Genomic DNA, 18,401 nt, shown 5'->3' on the forward strand with positions numbered 1-18,401 from the left:
GAGAAGATAACAACGAGGCTGCCTTATCTTTCCTACTGTGCCACACTATCCCATACAGATTTTTTTTGTGATATATATATATATGTTTATTTTAGTTAATTTATCGTAAGGACTTGGCTCACATGATTATAGAGGCTGAGAAGTCCTAAGATTTGAAGTCAGCAAGCTGGACACACAGGAGAGCTGATGGTGTAAGTTCCAGTCCAAGGGCAGGAGAATACCAGTGTCCTAGCTGAACTGTCAGGCAGGCAGCATGTCCTTCTTACTCAGTTTTTTTGTTCTGTTCAAGTCTTCGTTAATTTATCGTAAGGACTTGGCTCACATGATTATAGAGGCTGAGAAGTCCTAAGATTTGAAGTCAGCAAGCTGGACACACAGGAGAGCTGATGGTGTAAGTTCCAGTCCAAGGGCAGGAGAATACCAGTGTCCTAGCTGAACTGTCAGGCAGGCAGCATGTCCTTCTTACTCAGTTTTTTTGTTCTGTTCAAGTCTTCGTTTGATTGGATGAAGCCCACCCACACTGGGAAGGCAATCTGCTTTACTTGTTTCTACTGATTCAAATGTTAATTTCATTCAGAAACCCCCTCACAGACACACCCCAGAATAATGTTTGACCAAATGTCTGGGCATTCCATGGCCCAGAAAAGTTGACAGATAAAATTTAGGGTCTAAAAAAGTATGTCCTTCCTTCTTTCTAAACTTCTGCTCAGGAAGAAAGGCATGAATGGAGGTGGGGGGGGGGCGGAGTTATCAATGAGATCCGATTTGCCACAAGTCAAATAATTATAAGGCAGAGGACTTCAAAGAGAAGTAAATATTTTTAAATTCCAAAGACTCTAGGCCTCTGTCTTAATCTGCCCAGACTGCCATAACAAAATACTATATACTGGGTGGCTTAAATAACAGAAATCAATTTTCTCACAGTTCTGGAGGCTGGAAGTCCAAGAATAAGGTCCAGCAGGGTCAGTTTATGGTGAAGCCTCTCTTCCTGGCTTATAGATGGCTACCTTCTCTCTGTGTCCTCTCTGTGCATGTGTCTCTTATTTCCTCTTCTTATAAGGACACCAGTCCTATTAGATTTGGTCTCATTCTCATGACCTCATAACCTAATTACTTCCCTAAAGGCCCTGTTTCCAAATTGGGGGTTAGGATTTCAACATGAATTTGTGGGGGAGAATACGATTTAGTCCATAACAATTGCCCTTCTTGTTATCTCCCAGGAATTAAAACATGCTGGAGCATTTACAGTATAGTCATAGCTCTCTACTGCCCTAAACCCAAAAAAAAAGAGGTTCAAAGGACGTTATTATAGTGAAAGGCAATTGAATGCCATCATCCCAAGACATTAAGAACCTGTTTATAACATATATGTTGGTTCACAAAGAGAACTTAAAAAATCAATTTGTTCAGCAATGTTTATCGAACATCTTTGATGCACTTGGCTAGCTACTTTGATGGGAAGAGCACAGAGCTGAATACCATACCTTTCTTTTGAGGTGTTCTAATTCTGTGGGAATGTTTAAACATTCTCTCTCTCTCTCTCTCTCTCTCTCTCTCTCTCTCTCTCTCTCTCTCTCTCTCTCGTCTTACAGAGTGGAGAAGTGCTCTTTCATAATAGGATTCTCCGTCGCAGGCTGGCGGGAACCCAACTGCGAGTGCCCACTGCACCTGGTGCCCAGGATGCCCACAAGAGAGGCCTGGTGGGACAGGGCAGTGCCTGGAGATCTGAGCTGCGGGGAGCGGGTAGGGTGGTGTGGGCGGGGAGAAGCAATTGTGACCTGCCCGAGTCCCTCCCCTTTCCTGGCACTGTGATGCTGCAGGGCAGCTGCAGGCCCGGCATGTCTGTTGCCGGCCCCCTCCCGCCCAGTGTGTCACAACAGCGGAGGCGGCTGTATCTGGAGCAGTTGGGGTGGGCAGGCCCAGCTGGGAGGCGAGCAGGCGAAGAGAGCAGCCGCCATGGTGAGCCTGCCAGGGTTGGGGGTTCCGGGCCCGAACCTGTGCCGGGGCAGGGGCAGAGGCTGGCGCTGGCGCCCAGCAGAGAGCCGCGTCTACGTGGGGCTAATGGATCGGTCGCATTGGATCCCCAGAGCTCGAAGTCTCCTGGGGGTGTCAGTTCAGGGTGGTGGGGGGCGGGTGGTGGTCTGCACTCTCGGGAAGAGAACCCCTAGGGCCAGTACCCTTTATCATGAAGGGAAAGTGTAGACCTGGGGCAGGTAGCCCTTCAAAGGGACCTAATGGAGATATGCGTAAGCTGGTGAGGGGAGGGAGGACATGGGAAGTCCGGTGCAGGAAAGGGGAGATTCTGGGGGATCCTCAAACAGGCAGCTCGGAGACCAAAATGGGGTGAAGAGGGCAGTTCAGGGATTCTGGATGGGTGGGCCTGGCTGGTGGCTAGGGGAGTGGGCTCAGTCAGGTCTCCAAACCCAATCACACGTGTCAGTGTACCAGATGTGACAGGGGACTTAGGGCGTCACAGTCTCCCCAGGCTTGGTACTTTCCTTTCTCAGGCCATCTGGCTTGGGTTTGAGGCACTTTCACCCGAGAGCGCTTAGCTCTCAGGCACCTGGCACCCGTGCCAAGTCCCCAGTTTTTCCAGCGGTCAAAGTCAGAAGGACTTTGGCATACAGAAGTCTCTCTCTGGCAGGCCAGGGGACCTCGGACTTCCCGGTTGTTTTGTTTCATACCCGGTTTAGCGGGCTTAGCAGCGACAGCCCCTGTCCTCCACCACAGCATCCATCTCCTTTCGCAGACATGGATCTTACTTGTTGGGGAGGAGGCCTCTTCACACTCCTAGTTCCGTCTCTAGAATATCTCCCCTCACCCGGGCACCCGGGGTGAGTAACAGTTGCCTTCAGTCCACTTCTGTGACCTTCTGGAAACCCAGAGTCTCCGGGTCCAGAGCCCTGGTATTTCAGTAGTAGCGAGGTGGGTTGGAAAGGTTAAGTGGGGGAGGGGGACAGAATAAGCATGTCTCACAGGGCAAGGTCAGGTTCCCTAGGCATTCTTAATCTAGGTGTCAGTGACCAAGCAGGCCAGAGGAGAACCCCGCTTCTTCCCCTGGCCTCTGCTCATTGTGGAAAGTGCCCAGGGCCTCTGGCTCTGGCCCCAGCTCTGCTGTTTCTAGCTCCAGGTCTGTCCAGCACCCTCCCTCTTTCTGAGCTTGTTCGCAGACACACCTGGGAGTTTAAGAGCTTGAAGGGTATTTGGGAGTGTGGCCAGAGGAATCTACTTTTGCCTGAGGCCCCTTGTGTGGGATCATAGAAGAAGCTCAGAACTGGGAGTTCAGAATTTTGGCTCCTGGCTTTGCAGCTAGCTGTGTGACTTTAAGAAGGTCACTTAACCTCTCTGGACTGTTTTTGATCACCTACAAAATGAAGAGAGGTTATGGCTTAAATTTTCAAGGCTCCACCTAGCTTTACTTTTAAACTTTTTATTATAGAGAATTTTAAACATATACAAAAGGAGAGAGAATGGGAATCCCTGTATATGCTCATCCAGTTTCAATAATTATCTACTTATGATGTCTTGCTTCATTTATTTCCCTTTCCCCCTCTCCCCATTATTTTGAAGCAAATCTTGTGCAGCATGCTCAAGATTTCATATTTAGCATTTATAATACCTAGCATTAGCTAGTGCTTTATAATCTTCAAAGTGCTTTCCCTTGCACATTTTAATTTTCACCTGAATATCATAGCGATTCTCAGAGTGGAGCCTAAAGGAGGCTTACAGAAGAGCCAAGGATGATAAGCTAGCCCTCTGAGCAAAACATCAGTATGTATTCAATAGGCGAGTTTCTGAAAATACCTAAAAAATAAAGAAATTAAGCGATAAAACTTTATTTTAACTGTGCTAAAGAATTTGGATGTTTAACTGAAAACCTATGGTGAAATATTTTGAAAAGAGATTATCTTTTATTTACTTTGAAACATTGAATTTTGTATAGAAAGTTCTATTTAGAATATTTAGAATGGGCAGCATTGTCTTGATGGGAAAACATTTTTTATTGACCATTTCTCACTCACAGAACCTCTTTTTAAAAATCCCTTGACTCATTCCTGAAAGACTAAGACATCTATAAACCTCGACCAAAAGAATCCCTCCCTTGCAAAACTTTACCTTCTCCAACAGGTCAAGTTTCAGGCATCCATCTTCCATGCTCCCCTTCTCTCATGGAGGTTAGGGGAGGAAGGGTGGAGGCTGCTTCTTTGTTAAGGAGCATTAGAATCAGCATTTCTATAGGTTCTGGTAAGAAATTTATAACTACTCTATAACTGAGCATCCCCATCTGCTCCCAGGGTCCTTCTAGAAGCAGTTCTCTTTGGAATGGCAACTCTGACACCTTTTTTTGGGAAGTGGTATGCAGAATCCTGGCCAGGTGCCCCAAGTCAAGCCTGTGTTCATGACACCAAGGTTCAGAGAAAGTATCTATGGTTAAAGGGAGATGAGAACATCTGCAACAAAGCCTCCTCAACTGCATTCCTTCTGTACTGGGGAGCACCAGATGAGTTGGGATGGGGATAGGCATCAAATGGAAACAAAAAGCCCGTTTCCTGCACAAATGGGTGGTTAGAGGGCACAGTGTTCTGGTGGCAGGGTAGACACTGCTTCTGTGTTTGTTGTTCTCTACAAACTGCCCTTGTGTAGGCAGGCATGGCTGAGCTCTGCAGAGCCTGTACCTCAGAGCACTGTTTGTGGTTCCCAGGGGGGCTACAGGTCACTGCTACATCTTTCCTTCCCATTATTCAGTGCAAGTTCCTACAGAAGTTGCTGGGTCCATGCCTCTGAGCAGCAGAGGGGCCCTGATGAGCAGAGCTCTCCCACGCTGTGGCTGGGGCAAAGATGCTGAATGAATGAGGAGGGACTGGTGAGTTTTCATGGGAGGCTTCCAGGCTCAGATCAGGCCCAGGCAGAGCTAAAGGGTTAATGCTCTTTCTGAGGGGACTCCTGAGTAATTTTGAAAGGAAGATGAAAATTTAAAAATAATTTTTGAGGAGGAAGTAGCTGGTGAACACAGGGCCAGTGATAGGGGGCAAGTGGGATGATGTGGCACTCTTGGAGGGACGAAGAGGACCAACTGCTCCTTTTCTTTTTGGCCACCAAGAAACTGGCAGTGTTATCTGCAGCCTTGACATTTTCCCTCTCAGTATTTTCCTGTTATGATTTCTCCCAGATAATGAACTGTGGAAGAGAATGGGAAAACAAAGTGGGCACTGTGTGTATTGGATTAAAACTCCTTAACTATTTCCTGTACTCGCTCCCAATGTCAGCTAAAGCTCATAGGCCTTTGGACACCATAGGGTCTCCTGCTGGGAGTCTACTTAACCAATACCCCTGCCTTTTCTAAAGTCGGTCTTGTGTCATCCCTACTGCTGCCCTAACTGCAGTGCCTATAATCTGAGCCTCTCTCCTGAGCCACCTTTACTCACTGATGTGGATTTAGGTCAGGTCTTTGTTCTTGCTTTTTTTAGTTTGCTATCTATTCTTTGTTCTGAGTAATTCCAAATATATTCTAATTGAAGGGCTTTGAGCAGAGATAATTTAGACAATCTTTCATGAGTCACATTTGTTCTTACTTCAATTATCCCTTTATAACACTGTTTGATCTATGTTTTACTTGCCATCTCTGACCTAGATCCTAAAGTATAGGTGATTTATTATCCAAGTTTGACAACTAAAAATAATTTAGTATAATAACATGCTTCCTGAAAGTCACCGTGTGACATTTGACCATGCAGGTGGTCAGGGGTATGTGAACTGGTATCAAGTTTTCATGTGGCATACGCTGCTGGCCTGTGTTGCTTTCTTTCCTAGATGATATGTCAATTTTACTGTTTTGCGTTATTTTAAAATGATTATCAAAGCTATAAAGCTAGAAATTCTCTTTCTACAGAGGATTGTGATTAGCTATTCATGGTCTGAGAGGAAAGCAAAAGGAAATGACTATTATTAAAATAGAAATAATATAAGGCAAGGTTTCTTGCTGTGGAATTGTAAAAGGGCTATAAAGTTATAAAATTTCTTTTTTTGACATTCTACGAAACAAAGGCTCCTCTTGCCATGGAAGATGGTCATAGGTGGCACAGATATCCCATCTCTCTACCCTTCATGAATCTATGCCTCAGATAAACTGAGCCATTTGTGGGACCTGCCCTAAATTTTCCTGCCTCTTGTTTACACTGTTCCTAATTCCAACTAAAATGGTCATGTTGGCATGTCTAAATTCTCCAAGGTCTCTGCAAATATTTCTCATCCAAGAATCTAAGCCAGAAGTTGTTTTCTCCTCCTTCGAACTTCGTTGCCTCTTAGGCACTGATCACTCTCCTTCTCAATAAGTAGACTGTAAGCCCCATTAGGACAAAGTTTTCATTCTAATTATCTATATATTTATTGAGCACCCGTTACATTTAAGCGCTGTGCTCGACGCTGAGAATTCAGTGAGTAAACAAGTATTCCTTGCCCTCACAGAGCTTACTCCCTCTACTAGGGAAGTCAGAAAATTGAGTAAGCAACTATAAAATGGTGTGATAAATGCAATGATAGGAAAGAAAGGGATTGTGGGAGCACATAGTAGGGGCCCTATGCTGGTTTGTGTTTTTCCATACTCCTTGTAGGAAATGATTTTTAATGAGAGACTTGAAGGATGAATAAGAATTAATTCAGTACCTTTCAATGCCTTCTTGTACATAATAGCATAATAAGTATTTATTGTAGGAATGACAGAGTTGGTATATTTCCCAGCACTAGGTCTGTGGGAGGGGTGTCACAATATTCTTGAGGGAAAGAACTCCTCTGTTCTCTCCATCTTCCACATCTTCAGCTCCTGGATTGCTGGGCAGAGAGGCTCTAGCAGCACACAGGGGATCCCCTTCACCTTACAGGGTCCCAGGAGCATAGAACTGGTCTGAGCCCTACTAGCCCAGATTCAAAATAGAACTGAGAGAGAGAGCAAGAAGTGATGTGAGAGAGAAATCATGAGCTCTGATTGGCTAGAGAAGGGAATCTGAAATATGAGCAAACATATGACTTAATATTCTCTGCTGGGTTAACTTATTACCCGTCTCCCTGACATCCCCCCTCCCCTCCGCCGCCCCACCCAGGGAAACAGATTCCTGGTTCTATTAGAGAAGGATGATGTATATTCTTTTCTTTTCTTTTCTTTTTTCTTTTCTTTTTACACCTACAGCACCTGGTCTTCCTAGATGGTCTCCCATCCAAGTACTAACCAGGCCCAATCTTGCTTGGCTTCCGAGATAAGATGGGATCAGGCATGTTCAGGGTGGCATGGCTGTAGAATGGATGATGTATTTTCAAAAAGGCTGCTACCAAGAACCATTCTCAGTTTCTCTCTGTATTGGAACTTTTTCCTGTTTGGAGTTTTGTCATACAAGCTTGGCCTTATGACACATTATCAGGCTTGCATTGATGTAGGTGTGAGCACAGCCCAGGGCCCCAGAAGTTCAGAGTGCAGGTGAGGCAGGAGGTTGTGTGGTATAAAGGGAAGAGCTTGTGCCAAGGTCAGAAGACCTGGATTCAAAGAAGAATTCAGTCAAAGTTCACATACATGTGGATGTTATGCTTCATAAGTTTCTTTTGATATTACCTTCATTTTTCATGAATTAAAAAGATTGGATCAATTGCCCTATAGAATGTTCCACCTTCTGGATTCATTTTATTTTTTTTTCTAATGATGTCACCTAACATTGATCTCTTTGTTTTCTATAAAGTGGAAGCTAAATCTAAAGGGTTTAATAGATTAGGGACTGAGTATTTTTGACAAGAATTTCTTATGGGTAATGTTATGTATGTCATATTATATCACATCAAAAGGTCCTTAATGTTTGGTTTTCTCACTATTAATTGTGTTAAGATTGATCCCAGTGTTAGGCTAGTAACCACTGTAGTTACTTTTCCCCCTGGTGACCTGTAAGTAACAGTGATTCTTTGCGCTATGTAAATATTCAGTTCACCATCAACCTTTCACTTAATGGTGTTGGCATCCTTGTTGATATCAATTATGTAATTAGAAACTGGAATATGGCAATATTTATTAATATATCATTTCTTCTACATTGATTAGTGACACTCTTCTGTTAAAAAAAGAGCTTTCCCTCATTAACAGGGCTGTTTGGTTAGGGACAAATGAGTTTTATTTCTGGGGGGTTTCTTTTTTAACAACATTAAGGACTTGTTGATTTTTATGTATATACATTGTTTCAATCAGGTGCCATTAGTCTTTTTCTGATGCTCAGTATGTCTTATTTTTGGCAGCGGGAGGTATCTTCAAGTTGATTTCTGAGATCTTTCAGCATCATCCCAGCCTGTATTAGTTAGTGTCTGTGCTTTCAGGGCTCATAGTATACATTCTTTGCTCCAGTCCTGATTCCAGTTAGTGGGGATGGTATTTAGAGACAATCCTTTCCCCTTGATTGATATGGCCCCTTTCGGCTTTTGGAAGCATCTATGAACCTATCAGTTATTTCTGAGTCTATCTTATCCCTTCAATTACTCTTGTGAATTAGTTTTCCAGGGAAGATAGCTCTAAGGGGTGTGTGTGTGTGCGTGTGCGCGCGTGTGTGTGTGTGTGTGTGAGAGAGAGAGAGAGAGAGAGCGAGAGAGAGAGAGAGAGAGAGCGAGAGAGAGAGAGAGAGAGAGCGAGAGAGAGAGAGAGAGAGAGCGAGAGAGAGAGAGAGAGAGAGAAAGAGAGAGAAAGAGAGAAGAGAATATCCCTGCATCCTTACCAAAAAGGCCTAGAGTGTTTCAGAAGGGAGGGCCGACTGGAGACTAAGTAGCTCCACAGGTGGGCCTGGAGGGTGGTTGGGGTGTGGTGGTGATGAGGGCGGCAAGGCTCAGAAGGCTGAGGGTCAGGGAAACAGAGGATGTGGTCACTTAGAAAGATGATGTGTAGGATCAGGCTTCTCTTAGTCCTGTCAACTTTAGATACCTCTTTAGGAAGCTACGGCTGTGTGCTGGATGTGAAGATGTGGTCTGGTTGGTAACATGCTGGTTGTGGGTGGTTCCTGGGTAAGGGCCACTGCTGTTCTTAGGCCTGAATTGAGTCCTAAGGTGAAGATAGAAAATAGATCTCACAATAAAGGTAAGTGGAATGGGGACCTGAGGTCTCTAACTTTCCACATGTGCCTCTTTCAGGTGGAGAATATAAAGTTACAAGGTAGTATAATGAAATTGATAATGGTAAAGATGGCAACAATAATCACGGTTAACTTATTATTTTCAGATGAGGAGAGGTTAAGTAACTCAGCCAAGTCATACAGCATAGCAAGTAAGTTGAGAAGACAGGATTCAGTCCCAGGGTTTGGGCAAGTTTGTGAACATATCCTTTCCCTGGCCACCAACGTCAGGGAACTTCAGCCAGATTGTATTTTCAGCTTGGCTGTGTTATCTACTGGCTGCTGTGAACATCTATACTCTAATCTTCCCCAAAGGCAAGGGCACAGTGATAGGTTTAGTGTTGGTGCTCAGTTGTAAAACTGAATTAAGAAGCAATGGGTTCTGATACCTGTGACCATTACTTAGGGCAGCCATCTTGCTCCCATGTCCTGAAAACTTTCAGGTTCCCAGGAGTCTCATACTCCAACGTGTACTCAATGTGTTCCATGCCCTGCTATGTGCTCTGGAGGCTCTGCACCTGGCTTGGGTTACCCAGAACTGGAAAATGCCAGATTGGGTCATGGATAAGAATAGTAACCCACAGACCAGGCACATGCTTCCTGGCTGGGCTCTGGTGGGCCTCCTGGGCAGAGAGCCACGTTGTACCGGCCCCTGCTTCCCCACATGTGGGGTGTCATAGGAGAGATGAGGACATCCTCCCAGCAAAAACCCATGGTTGGTTTCCATTCACACACACTTAAATACACACATAAACGCACGCACGTGCACACACACCCCTCCCCATCCTAAGCCATTAGTACTAGGACCAATCAGGTAATTGTGGCTTCCCACCAAAGTAACAGAGAGATAAAGACACTCTAAAGGTCAATTTTATTTAACACTTGGCCTGACTGGGAAAGGGAGCAGGTTATGGTGGCTATAAAGAAATTTTCCAACTTCTCAGAGTTCAGGAAGAGCCTGATTCATATGATCCCAACTCTCCCTTGCTGATGTACCAATCTTTTCTTCTTATATTTGTAATCAGAACACTAATTATACCCATGACACATAGTTTCAATGTATACTCCTTCCATGAGTATTTATCTGCTCTATGATATTCAGAGACACATTCTCTTTCTCTCTCTCTCTTTCTCTTTCTCTCTCTCTGCGCGCATATGTGTGTATGTGTGTGTGATTCTGTTGTTATCACTGGTTCTTCTTTTGGCCACCTTCATCAGGAGTTTCTTGGTTAGTCCCTTGTTTCATTTGTGCAACTGCCACACTTTTTCCTTTTCTTGGTACAAAAGATTGACCCTGGGAAGCAACCTTTAGAACAAACCACAAAATGGTGGTTCTTTTTCAGAGCTGAGTCTTGGTCTAGATGCAATGGTACTTAAACATGAGACCTCAGACCTAGTTTTCAGATGGCCTGGCAGGAGGGATAGATATCTTCTGAGATGAATGCCAGGAGGCAAGTCCTTGCATGTGGGGGATACACAGGACAAAGACAGGGTTGTGTCCTAGGACTCTCTGACTGTGATTCTGTACTCTCCCCACAGAGGGAATGCATATCGGTCCACGTGGGTCAAGCGGGAGTTCAGATTGGAAATGCCTGCTGGGAACTCTTCTGCCTGGAACATGGCATTCAGGCAGATGGCACCTTTAGTACCCAGGCCAGCAAGATCAATGATGATGACTCATTCACCACCTTTTTCAGTGAGACCGGCAATGGGAAGCATGTGCCCCGGGCTGTCATGGTAGATCTGGAACCCACTGTAGTAGGTGAGTATGAGCTAGGACCCTCTCCACAGAAAACAACCTGAAACTGAGAGGTTTTGTCCATGATTCTAAGGAAATAGAATCTCTAACTGGAAGGTGGGGATGACTCAGCTAAAGCCTTTATACCTCTCATGACTTCTATCAGTTCCTTGAATTCTCCACAATCTTGGGGAATTTCACAATGGGAACCTGGAATCTCTGCTCTCCCATCATAGTTCTAAACTGTACAAAAAAAAAATGCCCTCTACTTAAACACCTTAAACCTGCGGAGACAGACCAAAATTGTCAATGTTGTTTACTAAATACTAAGGGTGAAAAATGCAAATAATTTTAGAAATGTAAAGAAGCCTCCAAATAGTCAATTTCTCAAAGAGAATGTTTCTGCTTCCATAATAATTGCAGTCTGTTCTCATGGGTCTGGTATAACCTTGCAGTATCTGGCACATAAAGTAGATAATAGCAGGCATATTCTCTTACAGCCAGAAGTGGTTGTAGTCCTAGAATGAATCTCATTTGGATCTTATAAAACAGGAATTCTGACTTGTATCGGGGCAAGATTCTTGTTCCTTCACCTCTCTCTGTAAGTCTATCCTACCAACCCCGCTTTCCTGGGTCTGACTCTTGGGTCAGTCCTCAGTTCAACATCAGGATTTCCTCAGCTTCGAGACTAGCTCAACAGGCAAGGGGGTGAGAAGTTTTACAGAGATGTCTGGGCAAATGTCTGTATGGCCCAGACACTAATTCCTAGGTGTAGCAGACTCCAGGTACTTTAGCCCTTGAGTACTTTGTACAAATATGAAATGTGCAAATTCCCAGGCCACTGTGCAAATGGGTGCTTTCCCTGGTGGAGTAAGAGTTCCCTGAAGGGAAGAGGAGATGAAATTGGAGCCTGATACATGTGGTCTGCTATGTGTCCCTTTTGCGTGGGTCCTTAGAGGTGAGCAGAACCCCCTTGACAGCATCTCTAGGCTTCTGCTCTTCTAGAACTTGGAACGTAGCTTTGTTTCAAAGTCATTCTAAAATATCTCTCATGCCTGACACATTTCTTAATTTTAATAATTTACCACTTTGAGGTGGAGGTTTGGTGAGAGGATCATTCCTAGGAGAGCCTAGGAACTGGGCAGATCACCCTGAATCTCTCTCTGTGTCCCTAGAACATTTTAATGCAAGTGAAATTGGGTTAAATTTGGGGATAACTTTACAACATGAAAGAAAAACAAATAAAAGGGAAGCTTTGAGGGATCAAGGTGGAAAGAACGAAAGAGAGTGGCAATCCTTTGGTGATTGGTGAGCTTTGTAAATAAGACTTTTTTAAGTTTCAGCCAGGGGAGCAGCTGGCTTCTCATCACCTGCTTGAGTTATATGTTACTGGTTCTTCTATTGCGTATGTCATTTTGGAATTCTCTTAGCTTTTTGCAGATTTGTTACAGGGTTGTCTGGCTTCACCTCAGTGGAGTTTTACAGATAGGGCAAGTGGAGACTCAGAAGGGTGTTATATAGTATTTTAATGGGAAAGAAGGTGGTAAGACCTGATGGCCTCCCTCTCTTGGTAGATGAAGTTCGAGCAGGAACCTACCGCCAGCTCTTCCATCCAGAGCAGCTGATCACAGGAAAGGAGGATGCAGCTAACAACTATGCCCGGGGCCACTACACGGTGGGCAAGGAGAGCATCGACCTGGTGCTTGACCGCATAAGGAAGCTGGTAAGTGTTAACAAAGGCAGAGAGATTGGTGAGTCAGGTTAAAGTGGACAGGCTTGGACTCATATCTCTCTGAGTAGGGAGTGTAGAGGCATGTGATTCCTGGCTATAGGATAGAGCTCCTAAGATTTGAGAATTTCTGCTTATGTTCTATAAGAAGAATTCACAGGGATGGTACCCTTCCCTCCACTTGGACATCATAGACTACCCTATAGGCTGATGCCCTGTTAATATTTATTGATATTCTATGGTAGTGTCCGGGGGGAATTCCAGACATAAGGAAGCCTAAGCTCTTTGCTTGTTAGAAGCATAGGTTAGCATAGCCTTGAACTTGGAAGAGAAGAAGTGATTGTTGATACATTTCGGCACTTAAAAATGCCAATTACAAATTATTAAGGAGATTGAATTAAGGAATGTATTTATAATTACAAATGTCAATTATAAATACATTCCTTAATTCAATCTCCTTAATAATGATATGAAGGAGGTTGCTTCCCTGTACTTTACAGATGAAGAAATTGAGGGCCAAGGTGGTTCAATAACTTAGCCCAGGTCACACAGCTAAAAAGTTTCAGAGTTAGGATTTGAACCAGGTTGGTTAGACTAGAAAGCTCTAGATGTGGTGTGGTCACTATCTACTTGAGCTCTCATTTCCTTATTTTCACAATGAAAAAGGTAGGACTTGATCAGAAATTCTTTACTTGAGTACTAAGGATATGAAAGTTCTGTGACTATGAATTCTCTTCATTCTGATAGAAGATAACATCAAGTGCTTACTGCATGTCAAGTCCTTGCTCAGAATATTATGCTGTCTCGTTTAATTATCACAATAAGCTTTATATCAGTTTGCGTCCCACTTTTATTGTCCCACTTTAACTAAGAAGCAACAAAAGTTTGGAGAGGTTCAATAACTTGCTCAAGTTTTTACAATTGGGAAATGACAAATTGATATTAAAACTCAGATTCTCTGACTCCATTTATATTTCTGAAACTGGTACCCTGAACCATCTTCCAAAGTAGGGCTGAGATGTGTAGGCCAGAAGTTTCCACAAAAGCAAATGATAAACGCAGAGGAAGTGGGTGAGGAATTGGGGCTCTCAAGGGGCATAGTCATTAGCCACTGTGGTTCTGAAATCCTCATTTTTGATTTAACCAAGCCAATGAACTAGAACCTTCATGTACTTATAGGCATGTGCATGTGTATATTGCCACCCCATATTTTAGCTAGTCCTCCCAAGATCAATGCAACTCCTTTTGTGTTTCCTTACTCCTTCAGGATATTTTGATTTCATCCACATAAAAATGTGGAGTGGGGAAAACAGAAAGGGTTGACTGCCTTGGTCCCACGAGAGTATTCTCAGAAACTTCTCATATCCTACTCTTCCCAGACAGATGCCTGCTCTGGCTTGCAAGGCTTCCTGATCTTCCACAGTTTTGGTGGGGGAACTGGTTCTGGTTTCACTTCTCTGTTGATGGAACGCCTTTCCTTGGATTATGGCAAGAAGTCCAAGCTAGAGTTTGCTATCTACCCAGCCCCCCAGGTCTCTACTGCAGTGGTTGAGCCCTATAACTCCATCCTGACCACCCATACCACACTGGAACATTCAGATTGTGCTTTTATGGTGGATAATGAAGCTATCTATGACATCTGCCGCAGGAACTTAGACATTGAGCGCCCCACCTATACCAACCTCAACCGCCTCATCAGCCAGATCGTGTCCTCCATCACTGCCTCTCTCCGCTTTGATGGGGCCCTCAATGTGGACCTCACTGAATTCCAGACTAATCTGGTGCCCTACCCTCGCATCCACTTCCCACTGGTCACCTATGCACCCATCATATCTGCTGAGAAAGCCTATCATGAACAACTCTCTGTGGCTGAAATAACCAGCTCCTGCTTTGAGCCCAACAGCCAAATGGTGAAGTGTGACCCGAGACATGGCAAGTACATGGCCTGCTGCATGCTCTACCGTGGTGACGTGGTGCCCAAAGATGTGAATGTCGCTATTGCTGCCATCAAGACCAAGAGAACAATTCAGTTTGTAGACTGGTGTCCCACAGGCTTCAAGGTGAGAGCTGATGACTTAGGGAGGAGAATATATACTAGAGAAGCAGAGGGAGATTACCAAGGATCGGGGAGAAAGATGTGTAAACTCCAGGGCCTTGGACTGATATACAAGACCATGGGCTCTTCAGCCTTAATAGGATAATAGGGGAAGATGGGCTTAAGCCAAGTTTAACGTTAATTTCACTCATTCATTCACTCACTCATTTATTTGTTTATTTTAGGTAAGGAGGGGCTTTATTTTAAAAGCATTAAAAGAAGGGAAGGGGCACTATTGCAAAAGGGAGAAGGTTCTCATAGCTCCAACCCTAAGATCTGCAAACATCTCAAAAGTCAGGCAGAAAAGGGCATTTCTTTTATAGGGAGGAGGAAATAGTCTAAAAAGAGTCTGTGTGGGTAAGTGGGTTAAACAAGATGAATAAGCAGAGGTAGTTGTGATCTGATAATAGATCAGAAAATGGAGTTAACTAAATTATTCAAGTTGCTAAAGAGGTGAAATTCTCTCCTCTCAACAAAAAGATGTGTTCTTTTCCCAATTTATTGTGAAAAATTAAACATTTACCCTGTAAGCCTTAATCAATTTAGAGTAAGGATAAGAAATTTTATGGTTATATATGACTTTGAATCACTTATATTGTGAAGCTCTGACATTTTCCATTAACCAGGAGTAAACAGAAACTGAGAAAGCCTATTGTAGATCAGGTATCCACAGTCTGGAAAGTGCCACAATCTGAGGATTCGTGGAGAGATACAGAATATCCAAGGAAGACCCCTGAATCTCAGGGCTAGTTCAATGTTGAATGAAACCACCCTTTTTGAGTTGCAATGGCAAGACATGCAGCTGGCTCTGTGCACATGAACTGCTTTATCACTTTGTCCTGTGTTGCATGGTCTTTAATCAGATTCCACCATCAAAATACCCCCAGTCATGCCTTTAATAATTTAGAAGTTTACTACGCACCAGATGTGGTTGTGCCAGTTGCTAGAGATAGAGATTGAGCATGTCTCAATTTTTCCCTGGTGGGACTTAACAAGGCACCATATGCCAGCCTCTTGGATAACCTATTTGCCTATGAAGCTTTAACCTAGCTGATCTGCTGAGTAAGGATGTGTAATATTCATCTCCATTGCTGTACTCTAAGCTACATACGTAATTTTTTCCCCTAGACTATACCTATTTTTTATGGTACTTCTGTCATTCTTGTAAAAACAATCAAAATCTTAGGGTTGGAGCTATTTTTTATGGTAGTTCTGTCATTCTTGTAAAAACAATCAAAATCTTAAAAAAGTATAGTTCTTTTTTTCTCTTTCAAATGGGAACAAACAATAAAACATGCTAATGAGAAAATAAACAGGAAAAAAGGTAGAAAAAAGTAAGTTGTGAGGGTGCTGGGGAAATAAAAAGGAGATATCCTGTCATTCTCTCTCCTTTATTTTAAGCTGAAGGTCTGGGGTTATGTCCAGAAAGATAAGATAGTGCCAGCATTTTGAGCTGCTTTTCAGAAAATCACATGCTGTTGGAGTGAATGTTGCTGAAATTCCTCCTATTTTACCTTCCCCAAGGGTTTTTGCCTCCACTTGACTTAGGTCAAGGGATACTATTGTTTAAAAGAGTGGAGAGTTGACTCTAGGTACAAAGGTTTTGCTGGTCAGGGCTGGATCTAGCAAAATATGTAATGTGGCAGAGTTTATATTCATTGCCCTTCCCCTTCTCATTTTTGGTTCTTTGGCCCTGTCTCAGCATCACCTTTATCACTAAGACACAACTTTTGTCTAAGAGGAATGATAGACCTTTATGAATCTGTTTAATAGGTTAACTACCTTGGTAGCCTGCTGCCACTCCCACCTCCGCCTCTCAAGAGGACATGAATTTTAAGGCTGTAAATTTAAGATATTGACAATTAAGGCATGGTGGCCTGGGTAGGAGAGGTATTTTTGGACAGTACCATGGATCTCTGCATCCCATAAATATTATCACAGCTTGTCACCTTAGACTTCTTCCAGTTTCCTACAGTTCGTGGGGTTGGCTTTGGTTTGGGATATGTGTATAGGGAAAAGAAAGATTTCTAGTATAATAGCCCCACCATCAGATTGGGCTGGGTTAGCATGATGGATCCTGCCGTGCTATCAGAACTGGGAAGTTGGTTTGTTCAGGCAAGAATTTTAACTAAATTTCTTTGATTGGAGTCCTTGCTTTTCTTCCAAGAAGCTCCACTGCTCAGAGACATAGGGCCTGCTTAACACTAACACTATTGCCAAGGCCTTTTGGTTCTTTTCATTTATTGCTCTGGAATATCTCCATGACCTTTTAAACAGCTCTTCACTCTTGGCAGAGAAACTTCCCTAAATTTATTGACAGCATAACTAAGAGGAACTTCAGATGACCATTTGGGAAAGAATAAACTTTATAATAACTTCAAGTCTAGAAATTAATTTGCCTCTAAAAGGGAACGTATTTCCCTTTTAGAGATAAACATGTATTACACACTTTCTCCTTAATAATAATCTCATTCATTGCCCTCATTTGTCTACTTGAATCTCTCCACTAACATTTCTATTATCAGCCCTGTTCTCCTTCTTTTCTTCTCCAGTCTTTAGATTCCCTAATCCTTCCTCTTGGATTTGCTTATACCCAATCCTACTCACTTTTATTTTCTCAGTACTCACTCTTCTCTACCTCCTGATTCCTTTTTCTTCATCTCTAACCTTGCAGTCCTGCTCCTATGCCTGCGACCCTGTCTTGCTATCACATCATTTTATGAAGATGATCCATCTTGAGTTATCCTTTGGCTGCCCTGCATCTTGTTTTGTTTCTCCTCTTTCTCTGTTCCCCAGGTGGGCATCAACTACCAGCCACCCACGGTGGTTCCAGGAGGGGACCTGGCCAAAGTCCAGCGGGCTGTCTGCATGCTGAGCAACACCACGGCAATTGCGGAGGCCTGGGCCCGCCTAGACCACAAGTTTGACCTCATGTATGCCAAGCGGGCCTTTGTGCATTGGTATGTTGGAGAGGGAATGGAAGAAGGAGAATTTTCCGAGGCCAGGGAGGACCTGGCTGCTCTGGAGAAGGATTATGAAGAAGTGGGGACTGATTCATTTGAAGAAGAAAATGAAGGGGAGGAATTTTAAATATACATGTTCCTCTTGGTTGTGTCTCTTTTCTTGTGCTGCTTCACTCCAAGAACATTTAACTATTCCAAGAATAATAGAATACACTCCCAACACCAGCCTGATTTCTGTCTTACATAGGAAGAGGGTATCTAGCACCAATACCTGTGCGTGACTGGGCTGAAAATAGATGCTGAGTTATGTTAGATCCTCCCAGCAGCTTTGTGTTACTAAAAAAAATGAAAGTCACTGTCTTTGGGTTAGGATGAAGCCAAGTTATGTGTGTGAAAAGGCCTAATCAGGATTTTAAATTCTAGATTAGACTGTCCCCCACACTCCCCTGCCCCAAATAGCCTGCTAGCTGGGGAATTGTAAAACACTAGGGGAAAGGAAAGATCTGGGCATTGGGAAGATTCTGGAAAGTAGTAGCACTGTTCTAAGAGCTGGAGAATTAGTGAGAAACAAGACATACAGTTTTCTGTCCTTATAAACACACAACGAAACGAGGGAGATAATTTTAGATAGCATTAAGTAATACGAAATGAACAGTGGTGAGAGAAAGTGCCTGGGGGAATGCTCCTTTATACTGAGTTGTCAGAGAAGGCTTCATGGGGACCTAAATGAAGAAAAGAGCCATCATGG

The 18,401-nt window shown here is 43.5% G+C and overlaps 1 protein-coding gene and 1 pseudogene across 2 annotated transcripts; one reads left to right on the plus strand and one right to left on the minus strand.

Annotated features, from left to right (window-relative positions):
- Positions 1 to 1,771: 1,771 nt before the first annotated feature.
- Positions 1,772 to 18,178, plus strand: TUBA8 (tubulin alpha 8). Of its 2 annotated transcripts, none has more exons than XM_006923915.1 (5): positions 1,772 to 1,959; positions 10,668 to 10,890; positions 12,441 to 12,589; positions 13,975 to 14,655; positions 17,487 to 18,178. In XM_006923915.1, the coding sequence occupies exons 1-5, from the start codon at positions 1,957 to 1,959 to the stop codon at positions 17,778 to 17,780; spliced, it is 1,350 nt and encodes a 449-aa protein (XP_006923977.1). In that variant the 5' UTR covers positions 1,772 to 1,956; the 3' UTR covers positions 17,781 to 18,178. The 2 variants fall into 2 exon arrangements, with proteins under 2 accessions (XP_006923977.1, XP_006923978.1); XM_006923916.1 differs by having other exon boundaries at positions 1,778 to 1,930.
- LOC112472358 lies at positions 7,175 to 7,293 on the minus strand (annotated as a pseudogene).
- Positions 18,179 to 18,401: the final 223 nt, after the last annotated feature.

Source organism: Pteropus alecto, unplaced genomic scaffold (genome assembly GCF_000325575.1).
Source record: "Pteropus alecto unplaced genomic scaffold, ASM32557v1 scaffold76, whole genome shotgun sequence".
NCBI classification, from domain to species: domain Eukaryota; kingdom Metazoa; phylum Chordata; class Mammalia; order Chiroptera; family Pteropodidae; genus Pteropus; species Pteropus alecto.